Raw genomic sequence first — 19265 nt, forward strand, 5'->3', positions numbered from 1 at the left:
CATAAAATTAGGGGGGAGATTATCACCCTTGCAAAAATAATCCTGTTTAGAAAGGATGTCTGCTGCTGCATTTCCTTCTCTCCAAATATGGGAAATTTTCCAAGAGTTTAGATTTATGAGCTTACTGTGGATCATGGTTAGAGTTTGGAATTTCCTCCAAGGGCAAGCTTGGGTGCCTTCGATCACTTTGACTGCATGGATTGAGTCAGATTCAATCCATAAGCTGCGGATGCTGAGATTCTCTGCTAGTTTTAGACCGTGAAGGATGGCTTCGATCTCCAGGTGATGAATAGCTTCAGGAGGGACGATTTCCGAGAATAGGCCAATGGGGCAGCTGAGATGGTCTCTAATAAGGCCCCCAACAGATCCAGAGTTGTCCATGAGGGATGCATCAGTATTTAGTTTGGAAAACCGATTATATGGAAAACCGATTTGGAGACCAAAAGTGAAACCCAACAAACAGCCTCTTCACACCTTAGCAATAACATTCCTTCTTTTTTGGCCCTGTTTCCTTAAAATGGCACTCTCATGCCATGTGGCATGTTGGGATTTGTTCGGTTCCATTCTCGGTTACAATCTATGCCTCTATCTGATTGTTATGATTTTTTTTTAAAATGAAATTATTATGATTGTTTTTCATTTGGGAGTTACTGTAATAGGTGGTTTCCAAAGAAACATGTGATAAATCAACTCCCCAAATGGATAAATCGACTCCCCAAATGTCTATCTCTCTCCTCTTTCTCTCTCTAACCTAGAGGAGAGAGAAAGACACATGGGGAGTCGATTTATCACTCCCCTAATATAATTTGTATATAATCTTATTTTCCGATGGTAGCAAAAAGACATGTAGATAACTATCTAATAGCTCAATATTTCTCAATAGTTAAGACCAAGTCCTAATTCATCTAAATTCATAACCTCCTTTCAACATGTTGAAGATATTTTTCCTAGCCTCTTTCCTTGATACTATCCATCTGTTTATTTTTTTTAATGATTGGCTTTTCTTAATTCCCTTTAAAGCTCCTTATTAGGATCATGGTTTTAAATTTCAGTTTCATATTAAAATTCGGTGTTGGCCGAAACCGAAAATCCAGCTGAAATCCGGTAATAATACAAAATATTATTTAACTATTGAAATTAAATCATGATAATCCTGAAATTCTAATTTTATGCTTATGTACTGCTATTGGAATTCAGTTTGTCTCTAATTTTAATCCTTATTTAATTAGCTTCTGATTGGAAATTTGCAGGATTTTAATCTTTTAAGCATATAGCATTGAATGCCAAGTCATGTACTTATTCTATTTTGGGCATGATGCATATATCTCGATGGACACATAGATACATCGAAAGTATAGATTCACACCCATTTTATATGGTTGTCAAATGCATCTTTAATTTTAAAACATTTTTAAAGCATATTTTTTCCTAAACTCAGTTTCTCTCCGAAACCTAAAGGGAAGTGACAGGCAAAATATAGTCCCACATCGGATCTATCTGAAAATAAAAATGGGCTTTTATAACGAACTCTTTGTTCACCTTCTGGGTAATGAAGAAAGCAGCGTCAGTGTGGAAATGGTTTCCCACAGTTTCATCTTAAGTTAGATTAGAAGTGACAATGACGCCCCTGAGCTCTTGATTTCTTTTTGGAAATTGCTAAAAAAAATATATGGGGCCCACATCCATCCATTTGGAGATCATTGATTCTACTAAGATAAAATCAACGGCTAATTTTTTCTTTGCCTATCAGATCAACGGTTCTGATTAAATCCACAGATCATGTATGGTATAAAAGAGGCTGTCTGTCCATTTAGCATTTTCTTACCTAAAAAGGAGAATTGAATTTCTCATTAAGAAGGTAGAATCAAAGAGAAATTATACGGTGGCCGACCGTGTAGAAATCCCCCACGGGATTCACCATCTCTACGACTCTACTCAAACCCATGTATATGGTGGGGCCACTATTTTACACCCATATGAGTGGGCCCACTCTCTATCTCCAACAAAATCCATGCAGAGGGTGGGGTCTCCCATTTTACACCATGTTTTCATAGGATGGATCCCACAACTCAATTCAACCCCATGCATTGATTGGGTTGGGACACCATTTTACCTCATTTTATGCGTGGGTCCCATGATATCCATCAAGCCCATGCATAGGGTAGGGTCCACCATTTTGCACCTGAAATTTTGACGAGGTGGGGCCTATTCCTTTTCACCCCTGCATTTCCCAATCAAATAAGACAAATTGACGTGGTGCAAAATGGTTGAGTAATGGGGGTGTCCATACGAGGAGATTTTCTATGATTTGTGGGTGCATAGTCTAATATTTTTTTAAAAAGCACTGTACGGCCCATTTCATAAGATGATCCAAACCGTTCAATTGTTGGGCCACAATGTGAAAAAGGTTTCTGTCCCCAAAATCATTTCCATATGATGATCCTATCCCTCCCATGTATAGAGGGGTAGAATCATCTTATGGAGTTGATATTTGGGGCACAACTTTTTTACAAAGGAAGGCCACACACACCCTGTACAATCTTCAATAGAGATTTATATGATGTGTGAGTCCAGTATTTTTTCACAAATACAGTGGGTCCCACTTCTTACGATGATCCAAGCCGTTCATTTGATGAGCCACGACTTAAATAGATTGTACATACTAAATCATCTACGTGAGATGATCCGTGCTTTTCGCAACCGTATTTGGGAAGTTTGTAGGTGCGGTAGATATAGAAAAAGGAGAGACCACATTTAATACACAAGTCTTGGGCACAACCTATTTACGTTATGGCCCATCACATGGACGGTTGGGATCTTCCTATAGTGAGGTCCGTGTACGGTACTTCTTGAAAAATAAGGGACCATAAGAGCTTACACCGTATAAAATCTCCCTTTACAAAACCAACCCTACAAACCGTGATAAAAAGATTGCCTATCCAATCGCAGGTCGCGTATTTTCAAACAGAGAATCTCGCACTTGACGGTAGCAATCCTTGAAAAAAATATTGTACTATGTTTTCTATGTTTTCTTCTGAATCTCACGCTCGATGCTCCCCTGACCTTTGACTAGGGCCCCACCCACAAAATATTTAATTACAATTCTACCCTGACAAAATATTTAAAGAGTGTACAGTGACCTTGAAACACTGTATTGCTCAAGAAAAGAGTGCTTTTCACTTTCCTCGGTCAAGAAGAATAACATTACATCTAGGTGGTGGGAGAACATGGATCAAGGTTTATATGACAGGTTCACGTCTTGGATCCACAGTCTAAACACCCTAGAATTAATGAACCTAGGGCGTCTTGGCCTTAAAACTCTTCCTCATCTCTCTGCCATTCAAGTGGATTGGAACTTGTTATGGGCTGCCACGAGGTTCTGGGACCCAATGTACATGTCTTCAGCTTTGGTCTGCAAGAGCTTTGCCCAACACATGAAGAGATATGTGCTCTACTAGAGATTCTTGCGGAGTCACCCATAGTCAAGCCATCTCTGAGACTTGGCTATCATATACTCTACTGAGCTCCACACTAGGAGTTCCAGTCAAATCATTGGCTCCTTTTATCCACGACAAAAGTATTGTGTTTGGTGCACTTGTAGAACGCTTCTCTCCATTGGGAAGTCTTTCAGATGTTAACCACCAATGGCATCGCCACAATGCCCTGGGTCTGTGTGCATTTGCCGGCTTCTTGATGTTAGACCCAGGGGCGGAGCTACATGTAGCATATGGGGGGCAGTTGCCCATGTTGAGTTGGGCCAAATCCTTAATAGGCCCAACTCAATTGGGCCCAGCCCCCTTTAAAATTTGAAGGCCTGCCCCCCTTATGTGTAAGCATGTATAAGCTTGCCCCCTTATGCATAAATCCTGGCTCCAACACTGGTTAGACCGAACAGGCTTCATCCCTTGTTGTTATTTGGATCTGATCGAGCTGGTGGGAAGAGGTGCCAACCCGGTTCCCACCATTCTAGCTGAACTCTTCAGAAGCCTAGATACGATTAGTGGGTCTTCAAATGCTTCTTTCTCCGGAAGCCCAATCCTCCTCTATGTAAGCAAGGTTCTTTTTTTTTCTTTTTTTTCCCCTTTCTTCATTTTTCTTGTTAAAGTATAAAAGATTAAACAACACCTTCTCCAACAGCCCAAGCTTTTGGAGTATTTGGTTGTTTCACATGGTATCAGAGCAAAGGTCATGTGTTCAAAACTCCTTAACATTAAAAATTCACATCTAATGGCCAACCCAAAAGAGGGGTCACATGTGCCACGTGTAGTCCAACCCTAAAAAGAGGCATTACATGTGCCACATATTGGCCAACCCTAAAAGAAATGCCAAATGTGAGGGGGGTATTAAAGTATAAAATGATTAAACTATGCCATGGCCAACAGCTTAAGCTTTTGGCGTAATTCGTTGTTTCACATATTTTCTTGTCCTTAATTTCTAAGATTCATTTTCTTAGGTGTTGTTGTGTGACAAGCTGAAAATCAGGGCTCCGCTCTGCATGGAAAATGATCTACTGGGCCACTTTCAAGCTACGGAGGTGTTGGTGCAGCATGGAGACTTGGCTTCCTGGATAGTGTGGCCTGAAAGGCGGACGGAGGCGGACATTCAGTTGATTTGCCGCTGGCTGGGAGTTCATCATGCTGTGCTTCACTCCTATGGCTACAACTCTGTCCATTTAATGAGTCTGACTCGCACCTCCTTCTACATGCCCCAAAGGACCATGCGACAATACGGTGCCCAACAATGCATACCAAAGCCTGATGAGAAGTTCTTTCGGCCCGAGCTCTTGACTCCTGATAAAACGAAACTGATTAACACAATTGCATCTAAGTGGGAGAGAAGAATTGTTGTTTTTCTTGATGAGATATCTTCGGATCCTGAGGAAGAAGTGGGAGAAGAGTACTGGGTGTGGATGCGGAGTGTGACTTAGTGGTGACTCAAGAGACCAGCATTAGAAGATGAAGGAACAGATGATTCCGAGATTGGCAACATTTGGACATGTTGTTGCTTGCCTGTTTCTGCTTTTTTTTTTAAAGAAATGTTGAGGCCTCTGAAATGCTTGTTATGATGACAATACTTTCTGTTTTTATTAAGTGCATACTTAATGGGTTTAGCATTTTTCCTCGGATTGCAACTTAAAAAATGCCCCAACTAGTTTCGGGAAATCCTTTGAAGCCGAGCGCATGCCCTTGGTTTGTAAGATAGTTTGCCCTCACTCTTTTTTATTTTCTTGCTCCTTTCTGATCCTACCTGGCCTGAGCTACTCTCTTTCAGAGTTATTGTAGGTTGCTTGCAAAGCCATTGTAAAGAAGGCCACAAATCAGATTTTGGATAGTTGCTAACTGGTTTGTACATGTTGCTAACTGGTTAGACGATTAACTTGTCTGTGGCCTATAGCATTCAACTAGTTACCTGGCCCGCATCGACCCAAGCCGAAAATAACATGGGTCGGGTTTAGAAATCATGGGTCTTGCGTAGGGTTGGGTTTTAAATTGGAAAATCCGACTCAATCTTGGGTAGGGCCGGGTTTAAAGAAAAAAAAACCCGAAACCGACTCATATGGGTGTACTGTGACCTTTTGAAATATCTTGTTTTCCAATATATTGTTATAATTGTTTTCATTGAGGTGATCAAGTCTGTTATGTGAAAATATAATGTCCTTAAATTAGGGAAATGATATCCCCCCTAACCGGATAAAATCCCCCCTTTAACGGTTTCTGCAAGAATGGTTCACTGCTTGAGGATAAATTCACCCCATTTAACGTTTCTATTTGCCTTTAAAACTTAATGAATACCGTTAAAGGGGGGATTTTATCCGTCAGAGGGGGGGAAATATCATTCCCCTAAATTTATACACTTGATTTAGAGATTTTTGGTGTGAATTTTTTTCCCTACAAATTTTAAAATTAGTCACTATCCTGCACTAAAAAAATGAAAACCCGACCCGACCCGAGAAACTATCTTGGGTAGGGTCGGGTTTACGAATCTCGGGTTTTCCTTTAAAAAATAAGACCCAACCCAAGATAAGTGTCGCGTAGGATAGGGTTTTGGAAAACCCGACCCGCCTGACCTGAGTTGCACCCCTAAGCAAATCTATCTCGTTAAAAAGAGGGAAATGGATTCAACCCCCCAGCCCCCACTCCAACGTCATTCGTTTTAAAGGCAAAGAAAAATGTTCCAGGGGGTGAATTTATTCTCAAGTAGTGAACCATTCTCACAGAAACCGTTGGCGGGAGGGTATCGTTTCCCTATAAAAAAAATAACAAAAATGACTGGCTCAGCGCTTTCGTGGCTATGTGCTTGTGATAAGGACCATTGATTTGATGGGGACATTACAAAGAAACCTAGTGGGAACAAGTCCGAGGCTGATTGGAGAACTGATTAGCAAGATCGGAGTCATGCAAAAATTAACGGCTTAAAGACATAATAAAGATTGTGTTATATCACGGTCCTGATCTAAAGCAAATAGCGACGAATACACCGAGTCACGGTCGTTTTTGTCCAGATATGATATATTCTCCCCTCACTGTGTTTTACCGATCATGCAAAATTTAATAGAGCTTCGGCAATTGATAAATATTCAAATGCGAAGAGGGGCATCTGTGGACACTTCATTTGATTACGATTAGGAGATCCAATTATAACTAGTAGTGATTGAGAGAGATGGATAACCTATGAATCTGGACCAACTAGTGAGGTGAAAGAGAGAGAGCATTCTACCCTCATAAACTCCTCGAATTCTCTAAAGAAAGAAAATTCTAGCAAGTCTCCCAGCTCAAGGGAGAATTCTGGAGGAATTTTTCCCATATAACATATATGATGACCGAGCATTTTTCTACTTCTGATGTAAATTAAATTGATAGTAAAACAGATTCTACACCCATTTTCCATATAAAAATGGGCCTAAATTTTGTTTTACGCCCATTTTAGTAAGAAGAAACAGAGCCTAAGGAAAAATATTGGCGGCAAAAGTACAAATGAAGCCCAAATATTTGGATAGTCCAAACCATTCCGGACCTATGTCAAAAATCATCCCCATAGGATGATCCTAGCCCTTCAACTTGTAGAGGTTTATATACCTTTCATTTTTCGTAAGTTTTTGAGCCCTCCATCTTACAACATCTATATTGGAGGGTTTGGATCATCCTATAAAGATAATTTTTGGGGCACAACCTATCTACGGTGGGCATGCAAATTAATGAGTTACACATTCAAATATCGGACTTACAGTCTCTGGTCGTCGGAACGGATCCGATCGCATCCCCATGGGCACACGGGGATTACAGGAATTTTTTAGAAAAGTTTGGAAAGGAAAATTACTTCTAAAATTTCCTACTTTTTTTCACACAAAAATGTAACTTGAACCAACCATATTCAATTTTTACTGATGAGGGACCTTCTATTTATTTATGATAATATCTGTCTAAATTAGCCAATTTATTTATTTATCATTTCACTCTAATTCGGGGAAAGAATTTTTTTTTTCAACCGGAGGTGTCTTCTTCAAACCAAACAGGAGTGGGAGCTAAAATATAGTCCCACATCGGATGGATCCGACAATAAACATGACAGTTTATAACGTGGTCTAACTACATTAAGCGAGCAATGAGGAAAGCAGTGTTAACGTGGAAAGGTTTCCCACTGTTTCAACTTAATTAAAGTTGATAATGACACGCCTGAGCTCTTACCTTTTTTTTAAGTTCCTAAAAAGATAGAACCAAATAAGAAGATAGTATAACGTGGGACCCACCATTTTACGCCAGTTAGTGGGCCCACCATCTCCACCAAAATCCACTAATAGTGTTCAGTCTCCCATTTTTACCCCACGTTAGATTCATACCACTCAAGAAAGACTAATTTTAATGATCGTAGAAGATGACAAATTTTTACGAAAAATCTCTAGATTTATATCACCAAGCTCATATAAATTTACGAAATGAACTATTTTTTCACATCACAAACATGATCAGACCAATGTAAAAAATTATATCAACATATTTAAAAATAATTTATCTTGTTATTCAAGAGATATTTAACAAAGTCACAGTACACTCATAAGAGTCGGGTCGGGTTTCAAGTGTTTTTACCTTAAAGTCTTAAACCCTACTTGACCCAATATTGGGTCGGGTTTTTTAAACCTAAAACCCAACATTTTAAAACCCGACTCGGGTTATTTTTGGGTCGAGTTGATCCAAGTTGCAACCCTACTGAACACACAACTCAACTCAATCCCATGTACACGTGGGCCCCACCAATTTACCTCGTTTCTCACCATCTCCGTTAAGGTCATGCATAAGGTAGGGCTCACCATTTTGCACCTCAAAATGGGAAGTGGCATATTCGCCTCCTTTTCTAGTGCATTCACGACTAGGGTTGCAACTCGGGTCGGGCGGGTCGGGTTTTCTAGAACCCTACCCTACCGAAGAAACAACCTCAGACCTGGTTTTTTTGGGGAAAATCTGTGATTCTTAAACCTGGGCCTACCCGAGATAATTTCTCGGGTCGGGTTTTTCCGCATTGCCGCCTCCAACTTCATGCAATGCCCTCCTTTTTATCCCAAATTGTCCTAATTTACTCTAAACCCACTTTAAACCTAATTTTAACATGTTGATTGAAACATGCTGATAAGTGATATGATTAGACAAAGTATAATTTAAACATTTTCTAATTCTCAATGAACTCGTTAGTGGCCAGACTGATCTGTAAGCTTTTAAACACTACTCACTAAATATTTATGCAAAACACAGGTTCTGAGGTTCGATAAAAAAAGAATGCAGTCATGGCCTCTGTTTGCCTATAGAGAATGACATAAAATTATTTTTGTGGTGGTGATATACTGATACGTATCCTACAAACATGTACATGAATGGAAAGCATGAATAAAATGGACAATCAAATATGAGTAAAGATGCTACTGTAAACAAATTAAAGAACTACAAAGATTATTTTATGCAAGAAATAGACCTTCTTATGACTTCGATGACCATCAAAGCAATAAGTAATTGAGGCGTAAATGCGAGAAATAGACCTTCTTTCGTTCGTGTCTTACACTCTTACTGTTTTTGTGAGATGAGAAATGAGAATTACTAAATTACCCGAATCAATGTTATTATTTATAACTTAAAATATTAAAAAAGGAATAAATGCGTGTTTTCGGGCGGGCCGGGTTTTCCACCTTTAAAACCAGCCCAACCCGAGAATCACTCGGGCTTTGGAAAAGTAAACCCGGCCCAACAACTTACCCGGCCACTTTGAACCCGACCCGTGCTTCTTTCAGGCCGGGCTGATGCGGGCCGGGTAAAACCCGACCCAAGTTGCAACCCTATTCACGACCACCTTCTTTTGCAATAATATAGTCCCATATCGGATAGATGCAAATGTGAAGTCAATAGCTTATAACGTAACGCTTGCTAATACTAACGAGCGGTGATGAAATTTGCGTCCATGTGGACAAGGTTTCCCACAAAATATCATCTTACACGGTGACAATAACGCGTCTGAGCTCTTTTAAAAGTTAAGGTTTGGTCAGTGGTTCGATTATGCAATGAAAGGAGGACCCACGGATGTTACTTAACTGTTAAATAGGGACTTCTTCGAATCGAACTTCTCTCATTTCAGTTTCTGTGTCTGTATTAACAATTACAGTTTCTTCATGGTTAGATGGGCTCAATGCTCATCTTTTAATTCAATCATTTTCAAAATTTTAGAAGTTCACTTAGTAGTGGAGATATCAAATGGCGAAGGTGCAAAAGATTGAAGTAGAAGACACAAGATGAAGGAATTGAAATCTGATGTATGGATTGGACTGTTGTAGACTACAAATTAAAGAGCAAAATAAGAAAACTTTTGTAGGCAAGCTAATTAAAAGTCCTAAAGACTTTAATTTTTTCACTTGCTTAGGTGATTAAGTGAAAATAAAGTCTTAAGGATAAAATGCAAACGAACAATTTAACATGGTTGCACCCCAAGTTCAATAGTGAACTAGAATATGCCCACTTAGAGATGGAGCAGAAAATGAAGGGACATTACAAAGCAAACCAGTGGGACCAAGTCCGGTGCCGAATGGAGAACTGATTAGCAAGATCGGAGTGATGCAAAAATTAACGTCTTAAAGACATAATAAAGATTGGGCTATGTCACGGTCCTGATCTCATCCAAATATAGCCTTGAATGCACTGGGTCACTGTCGTTTTTAAAAGAGAAAGTTTTGCGAGTCATCTCAAGAGGGAAATGATATATTCACCTTGACTGTGTTTGGCTGATGTTGCAAAATTTGACAGAGCTTCGACATTTGAATAATTTATATTCGAATGCGAAGAGGGGCATCTCTAGACACTTCATTTTATAACGATTAGTCATAAGATCCGATGATAACTAGTAGTGATTGAGAAGGATTGATGTCCTATGAATATGGATCAAGGTATTTTCATACCAAAAAAATACATGAGATTGTCTTTTGGAAAACCCACCACCAAAAACCCATTTTTAAAAACGCCTCAAAAGATCAATTTTCCAACATCTTCATTAGAACAGTGGTCCGAACGCAAGTATGCACAAGTCACCCCGGACATCCATTACTATTTTAAAAATTACAAGTGTGATCAATTCATTTTCTCTCCAAAACCCAATCTCGCCTTACACCGCTTGAATTTAGAAATTTTAACCCCTTTGATGACGATAAATAGAGTACCAAATCGTGGTCCCAAACATCTAGTTCAAGACATGAGATGAGATTGAAGTGAAGGAAATCAAGTAGTGAATTGAAAGAGAAAGAGCATTCTACGCTTATAAACTCCTCGAATTCTCTAAAGAAAGAAAATTCTAGTAATTCTTCCAGCTCAAGGGAGAATTCTGGAGGATTTTTTTCCCATATAACATATGTATGATGACCGAGCATTTTTCTAGTTCTGATGTAAATTTGATAGTAAAACAGATTTTAAGCCCATTTTCCAAATAAAAATGGGCCAAAATTTTGTTTTACACCCATTTTAGTCAGAAGAAACAGTGCCCGAGGAAAAATATTGGTGGCAAAAGTACGAGTGAAGCCCACATAGTTGGATAGTCCAAACCATTATGGCCATGTGTCAAAAATCATCCCCATACGATCAGGGGTGATGCCAGATATTTTGCATGAGGGGGCAAAAATTATAATAATTTTTTTTCTCCAAACAAATGAAAGTAATATTATAGTTTCCAAAAAAAACCCTCTATATATTCCATCACCAGCGGCGTAAACATCACTTCGGCTAAAATGCCCTTGGCTATATATTTCAATCTTGTTCCGGAGAACAAAACATATTCAAGTGAGGAATGATAGAATGAAGTGCGGCATACAAAAACCAGCTACAACAGCGCCTCCATTGGTCCAATCTTAAGAAAGTGAGAAAGTGGATCACTTTCTTAAGATTGGACCAATGGGGGCGCGCCCTTGGAGCTGGTTTTTGCAAGGGCGCCCTTCAGTCTATCATTCGTCAAAAAGTGGAATGTTAAATTCTCTTGCAAACCCCACTGGTGGAACGGCAACAATGTGCATTTATAACTTGTATAAGTCAAAGAACAATAAATGGATTCGGTGACATTCACCAATGGAGCGCCCTTTCATCTGTTTTCTGCATTCGGTGACATTCACCAATAAAGGTATATTTGTTCTTTCCCAAAAAATTAAGGGGGGCAATTGCCCCCCTTCCCTTACAAGTGCCGTCGCCCCTGCATACGATGATCCTAGCCCTTCGACTTGTAGATGTTTCTATACCTTCATTTTTCGTAATTTTTTGAGCACTCTATCTTACACCATCATCTATATTGGAGGGTTTTAATCATCCTATAAACATAATTTTTGGGGCACAACCTATCTATGGTGGGCGTGGAAATGAATGATCCAATCACATCCCCATGGGCACACAGAATTTTTGGATTGCAGTGATTTTTTAGAAAAGTTTGGAAAGGAGAATTATGTCTAAAATTTCCTAGTTTTTTCTCACAAAAAATGTAACTTGAACCAACCATATTCAATTTTCTCTCGAGATGGACCTTCTATTTATTCATGACAATATCGGTCTAAATTAGCCAATTTATTATTTCACTCCAAAATTTCTACGAGAGATGTCTCCTGCAGTTCAAATTGGAGTGTGAGCCAAAATATTACATATAGTCCCACATCGGATGCGTCCGAAAATATACATGACATTTTATAACGTGGTCTTTGACCATGTATTGAGCAATGAGGAAAACTGTGCCAATGTGGAAAGGTTTCCCACGGTTTCACCTTAATTAGAGGTGACAATAGCACGTCTGAGCTCTAATACAATGAGTAAATTCCTTTTTATTTGCCTATTGGATCAACGGTTCTGATTACATTAAGGTGCGACCCATCAGTTTACACGAGTTAGTGGGCCCACCATCTCCAACAAAATCCATGAATAGCATGGGGTCCCTCATTTTTTTACTCCACTTTTCATATGGACTGATTACTAGAGTTACAACCTGGGTCGGGTTTTCTGGAACCCTATGCTACTCGAAAAATTATCTTGGTTTGGGTCGGGTCAGGTTTTCTTTGAGAAAATCCTAGATTTATACCACACAAGATAGTTTCTCAGGTTGGCTCGGGTCGGGATTTTACTCAGGTTGAGAAAATCCTAGATTTATACCACACAGGAAGTTTTTTGTTCCACAAAAGTCCCAAGAATCAAAAAAATTCTGGCAACCAAACGTATTAGTGTTTAAAGGACTTGTGAGAGGTTTTTGGGAAATGTAATAACCTTTTGACAGCCCTTTAAACACTAAAAGACAAGAAACTAGAGCTCCAATATCAAAATATTGGAGAGCTGATATCATTTCCCATGCTTTAATCAGTTGTCAAAAGCTGCCGACAGCATTTTGGGAATTGTAACAGCTGGCTAAGCATACAGGACAAGATGAGTTTGCACCTATTATCCAAACGTTGGTTGTGCCTATATAATACAGTATTGTTTTCTCTCTCAAGGACAGGCCCCTTCAGGGGAGTGTGACCAGCGGATGCCTTTATAATGAGAAGACAAAAGGCAATCCAAAACACAAAACCCAACTCATAAAGTGAGCCCTCCCAAATGATAAAAATAGTGGAATTCTAAGTTCTTTGAGCAGTTTTCATGATTATTTCTCCGATGTTGAATTTGAAATGTATCACAATCTCACTTGGACGTTTTAGGGCATCTTTGGATACCTCTAAAAATCATTTACACATAATCATAGTTTAGCAAATTGTTAGAGTGAGAGAGATCTCACCGTTGGATTGTTGGATCATCTTGATAGATTAGGCAAGTGTGCTAGATGAATAAAAGCAATAGCTAAATGCAAAGCCGGGCGAACGGCTAGATTGGCCGTCCGCCTGAAAATGGTGTAGCTAGCGTTGTGGTCAGGCCAACTGGATCTGCTTTGATAACATGATAAATTTAGAGAATTTCTATTGATCTTCGATGATTACATTCAGCCCTAATCAGTGCTTATATAGAGTACTTAGAGATAAACATGGAAAGATGAAGATAAACATAGAATCAAATCATACTAATCTAGATCAGAATCCTAACCTATCCTACTTACCTCACCTAGCACACTTGCCTAATCTATCAAGACGATCCAACAATCCAACGGTGAGATCTCTCACACTCTAACACAAATGCTTTTAAAGTTAAATATAATTATTTGCAAATAATAGTCGCTTTAGAAATGATATGGTACATATATATAATCTTAATCGCATTTAATCTTGTGTGTGTGTGTGGAAATAATGCCCACTAATTAGGGGCGCAACTCTGGTCGGACTCACCCTGATTTCGGCTAGGGCTAGGGTTGGATTGGAATTTGCTCATAACGTTTAGGAAAAGCCAACCCGGATTCTGTGATGGTAATCTTTCTATTTTTAACCTAGGCTAACCCAAACAAAACCAACAGGTCAGACGGATTGGGAGATTTAGAGAGGGGTTGTGTTATGATTGGCTGTCCTTGACCCCCGAATCCCCCCCCATTCAAGATGCACCGATGCAGTTGAAAGATCGGGATAGGCAGTGTTCAGGGAGGAGACTATAATTGGAAACCCCTGGGACTTACCTATGGTTTCTAGGGGTGTTCGTTCGGTTATAACCGAACCGAATAGACCGAAATTTGATAACCGAAACTGAACCGAAATTTCCAAAAACCGAACCGATAATCGAGTAGTGGAAGAAAAAGAGGGAAAACGCAAAATCTCAGTTTGGATCGGAGGGCTAGGATCATCCTATCGAAATGAGTTTTTTAGCACAATCTAATTAAGTTGTGATCAATCAAATGGACGGTTTTGATCATCCAAATGAGTGCCCATACAACACTTTTTTGAAAAAATAATGGTTTTTATCAATAATTTCGGTTAACCGAATTTGTTTTTTGAGATAACCGAACCCAAACCCGAATAACTGAATTTCCAAAAAAAAATAACCGAAACCAAACCGAAAAGGTAAAAGACCGAACTGAACAGACGAAACCAATTCGGTTAATCTCTTATAACCGAATAATGAACACCCGGCTCTGTTTGGTTGCCGGGTTTTTTTTGTTCCTGGGAGTTATGTGGGAGAAAAAAATACCCTGCGAGATAGGTGGGAAAAAAAAGTTCTAGAAGTATCCTGGTAAAATAAAAATCCCATGTTTGGTTGACCGGATTATGGTGGGAAAAAAAAAACCCTTGTTTGGTTGCTTGAACTGTTGGGTAGAAAAAGATTCTTCTCAAACTTATTTTTGGTTCCTGAGTTTATTTTTGTTCCTGGGGTTATTTTGGGATGGGATGAAAAGGCAATCATTACAAAAGTGGGATTAAAAAATTCACCACACAAACAATCATTACAAGAGTGGGATTAAAAAAAACCTAGTGCTAAAAGGCAACCAAACATGGGATGGGACCAAAATTTAACTAACTCTTCATAGGACAAAAAATTAACTGGCAACCAAATGGAGCTACGGGTAGAAGGGGATAATAAGAATAAAAAACATGGAAAAAAAGAGTAAAACAAGACATTGGTTTTACTAATGCCCTTTTTAACACAAAAATAAAAAATAAAAAAGATTTGCTACAGCAGCACCCATTATCTTCCCGTTTGGTCTGGTGCGGCTAGAGGGCTGGCAGAGGGACTAGGCAAAAGGACTCGGTGGAAGGGTCAGCGGGCCTGGGCGTACTGGTTTTTCCGGCCGGGTTTATAGAGAGGGGAGTACGCAGAGAACGAGAATCCCGGGCCTTTAGCCTTGAAATTTCTCCGAAAATGACTTTGTTTTCATGGATGCAGTGGGGGTGTCATATCACCCAAAATGAAATGAATGATCCAATCACATCCCCATGGGCACACAGAATTTTTGGATTGCAGTGATTTTTTAGAAAAGTTTGGAAAGGAAAATTATTTCTAAAATTTCCTAGTTTTTTCACACAAAAAATGTAACTTGAACCAACCATATTCAATTTTTCCTCGAGATGGACCTTCTATTTATTCATGACAATATCGGTCTAAATTAGCCAATTTATTATTTCACTCCAAAATTTCTACGAGAGATGTCTCCTGCAGTTCAAATTGGAGCGGGAGCCAAAATATTACATATAGTCCCACATCGGATGCGTCCGAAAATATACATGACATTTTATAACGTGGTCTTTGAACATGTATTGAGCAATGAGGAAAACTGTGCCAATGTGGAAAGGTTTCCCACGGTTTCACCTTAATTAGAGGTGACAATAGCACGTCTGAGCTCTAATACTATGAGTCTAGTCTTTTTTATTTGCCTACTGGATCAACGGTTCTGATTACATTAAGGTGCGACCCATCAGTTTACACGAGTTAGTGGGCCCACCATCTCCAACAAAATCCATGAATAGCATGGGGTCCCTCATTTTTACTCCACTTTTCATATGGACTGATTACTAGAGTTGCAACGTGGATCGGGTTTTCTGGAACCCTATGCTACTCGAGAAATTATCTTGGTTTGGGTCAGGTCAGGTTTTCTTTGAGAAAATCCTAGATTTATACCACACAAGATAGTTTCTCAGGTTGGCTCGGGTCGGGTTTTTATTATTTAGCATAGGATAATGACTAATTTTTATGATTGTAGAAGACGACGAATTTTCACAAAAAAATCTATAGATTTATATCACCAAATCTATAACTTTAAGACTAATTTTAATGATCGTGGAAGACCACAAATTTTCGCGAAAAAAAATCTATAGACTTATATCACCAAGTCTATAAAGTTAAGAAAGAAGCATTTTTTCACATCACAGACATGATCAGCCCAATGTAAACAATTATATCAACATATTAGAAAATAAGTCTTCATATTATTCAAAAGATATTTAAGAAAGTCATAGTACACCTATAAGAGTCGGGTCGGGTTTCGGATTTTTCTCCCTTAAACCCTATCCGATTCAATCTTGGGCAAGAGTGATGCTAGAAATTTTGAACAAGGGGGGCAAAAATTATAGTAATTTTTTTTCTCCAAACAAATCAAAGCAATATTATAGTTTCCAAAAAAACCCTCATATATATTCTATCACCAACATACATTGAGGTAAACAAAAATGACATCTTACAATTTTAGAGTGCAAAACCTAATAACATGACCATAAGAAAATTTTATAGGCTTCCTCGACGCGGTCTCATTTTTTGGAAACGACACATGATTGTCTCATCATCGATGTTACCAAAAATATCCTTCTCAACATATGGAATCATGCAATCGGCCATAAATTGATCCGACATTCTATTGCGTAATCGATTCTTCAAGATCTTCATGGCAGAAAAGGCCCTCTCAACGGTTGCAGTTGCGACTGGTAAAATTAGTACCAATGTGATGAGCTTGTAAACAAGTGGATACAAGGCATGCTTTCCCTTCTCAACCATTTTTTCAGCAAGATCTCCAATTCCTTTCAAATTCACAAAGTGAGTATTAGACCTCATATCAAGAATATATGTTTCAAGTTGGTTGTCTAATTCTTTTGTAGAATATTGAACTTCTGAAAATTCTTTTAGATAAAACTTAGAGAGTCGAATCAACTTCTCTTTATCAAATGCATAAAATGAATCACTTGGATTCAAACATGCTACACATAGAAGCAACTCTGTATTTACTTCATTGAAACGACTATTGAGCTCTTGAAGTTGCAAGTCTATAACTTGAAAAAACAACTCAACTTGAAAATGGTGTAAGACCGTTCTTTTATCTACATGTCGTCGCACTCTTCCGGGAACAACATAAGTATCAACCATGTTAGGGACTTCTATGTCATGTTTGGCACAAAATGAAGAAATGTCATCTAACAAAGAATTCCATCAATTGTCTTACATCAATTGTAGTTGTTGTTTTGATATTCTCACTAATGTTATGGCATTCACAATATCTTGATCCTTCCTTTGTAATGCTTGCGACAATTCATTTGTAATTTCCAATAAACTTATCATCAAATGAAGGAAAAATGTGAATTCAAAAGTTTGCAATGATTTCAAGAGATTATGCGCTTCATGCCTTTGATATGAACTTAACTTCATATCTTTGACAATGAGATCAAGCACATCAAGAATAGAGAAAAACATATATTCCAAACTAACCAGTGTTCTATAGTGTGAGCTCCAACGTGTATCCCCCGCACGTTTGAGTGTGGTCTCTTGATTAAGTCCTTGTCCATTTGAAAGCTCACCATTTTCAAGTGCTTCCTTAATTTTTGCAAGTTGAATCTTCTGAAGAATATCATGGCGCTTACAAGAACCCCCAACCACATTTACTACATTTGTAACTAAAAAAAAGAGATCGGAGATGTTCATATTTTTCTTTGCAACACCAACTAATGCCAACTGTAATTGATGAGCAAAACAATGAACATAGTAAGCATATTCATTCTCCTTCAAGATTAGTGCTTTAAGACCATTAAACTCCCCTTGCATGTTACTCGCCCCATCATATCCTTGACCACGAAGTCTCGATATGCTCAATTTATGCTTGGCCAATATTGCTTCAATTTCTTCCTTAAGGGATGTAGCAGTGGTGTTGGGAACGTGAGTAATACCTAACAAACGCTCAACCACAGGCCCAAGCCTATCTACATAACGTATAACTAAGGCTATTTGCTCCTTGCTAGAAACATCACGAGCTTCATCAACCAAAATAGAAAACAATGAATCCCCGAGATCTTTAATGATTGAGTTAGTGGTTTCAATTGCACATGCACTCACTATATCCTTTTGGATATCTGAAGTCACTAGTTTGAGATTCCCAGGACACTTCTCCACACAAACCCTCTTCATAACTTCATTAATCATGGTCATGAACTTCAAATGCTGAAGAAAGTTTCCTTGGTTAAGCGAGTCACAGGATTCATCATGCCCGCGAAAAGGTAAACCTTGTTCTAAAAGGAATCGAGCATTCAAAACTGAAGCAAGCAAGCGAATTCGATAGTCACTTTGTTGTCGCTCTGTTTGCTTATTTACCAACGCTTCAATATGTTGCTCTTGATTCCTAAGAGCTTCACATTTACTCGAAGCTTGATTATGAGCACTATTAGGACCCCCTATATGTTTTCCAAATCTTTGTACTTTCTTCCAATTAGAGAACCCCTTAACAACAAAAGCATCACAACTTCCCACATGCTCCTTACTATCCGATTTAAAAAGATAGCAACACAAACAATAAGCCGCATCTTTTGCAATGCTATACTCCAACCAAGTTGGATAATCATCAAACCACTTTTGATTAAACCGCCTATTCTCTTTTCCTTGCATAATTTGAGGAAAATCATGATTACGTGGTTGAATTGGACCCATTCCTAAGTATATCATTCGAACTTTTGCCCTATCATTATGATGATAATCAATTATTGGCCTTCTTAATCCGGGATCAGCAGGAGGATTTTTAGGATCAAGTTCCAATCGAATTCTTTTAGAATTTTCTCGTTCTTTGGTGGGGATAATTGAAGTTGTAGGAGGGGTTATCGACCTTAACGACGGTACTCTCGAAAAATATGTTTCCATACCTAAAAAAACAAACAAGAAAGACAAAGAACTTCTATCACTATATCACAAAAATATTTAATTATCAATCACTATATCAATGTAAAAGAATGCTAAAAAAATTATTCACTAACTATTGATTCAATAACAATTAGTAATGGCTTACCTTAAATAGAAAGCTTCCACAGATCAGAACCCAATAAATTGAAAACCCAACAAAAATAAACTACAAAACTTAACCAATAAGGCAATAACCATAGTATGAGATGGAGATCCGAA

General features: G+C 38.6%; 2 protein-coding genes across 2 annotated transcripts; both read right to left on the reverse strand.

Moving 5' to 3' along the window:
• Positions 1-16619: 16619 nt before the first annotated feature.
• Positions 16620-17252, reverse strand: LOC143880615 (uncharacterized). Its single transcript, XM_077383601.1, has one exon. The coding sequence runs from the start codon at positions 17250-17252 to the stop codon at positions 16620-16622; it is 633 nt and encodes a 210-aa protein (XP_077239716.1).
• Positions 17253-17324: 72 nt separating this feature from the next.
• Positions 17325-19007, reverse strand: LOC143880616 (uncharacterized). The gene has a single exon (XM_077383602.1). It carries the CDS (start codon positions 19005-19007, stop codon positions 17325-17327), a length of 1683 nt encoding a protein of 560 aa, XP_077239717.1.
• Positions 19008-19265: the final 258 nt, after the last annotated feature.

The sequence above is a fragment of the Tasmannia lanceolata genome, unplaced genomic scaffold, assembly GCF_043159265.1.
Source record: "Tasmannia lanceolata isolate RefF3 unplaced genomic scaffold, GAP_Taslan_0.1 ptg000007l, whole genome shotgun sequence".
In the NCBI taxonomy this organism is placed as follows: domain Eukaryota; kingdom Viridiplantae; phylum Streptophyta; class Magnoliopsida; order Canellales; family Winteraceae; genus Tasmannia; species Tasmannia lanceolata.

Coding starts and splice junctions, on each gene's coding strand:
- LOC143880615 (XM_077383601.1), bottom strand. CDS start 17,252: ATGGTTGATACTTATGTTGTTCCCGGAAGAGTGCGACGACATGTAGAT.
- LOC143880616 (XM_077383602.1), bottom strand. CDS start 19,007: ATGGAAACATATTTTTCGAGAGTACCGTCGTTAAGGTCGATAACCCCT.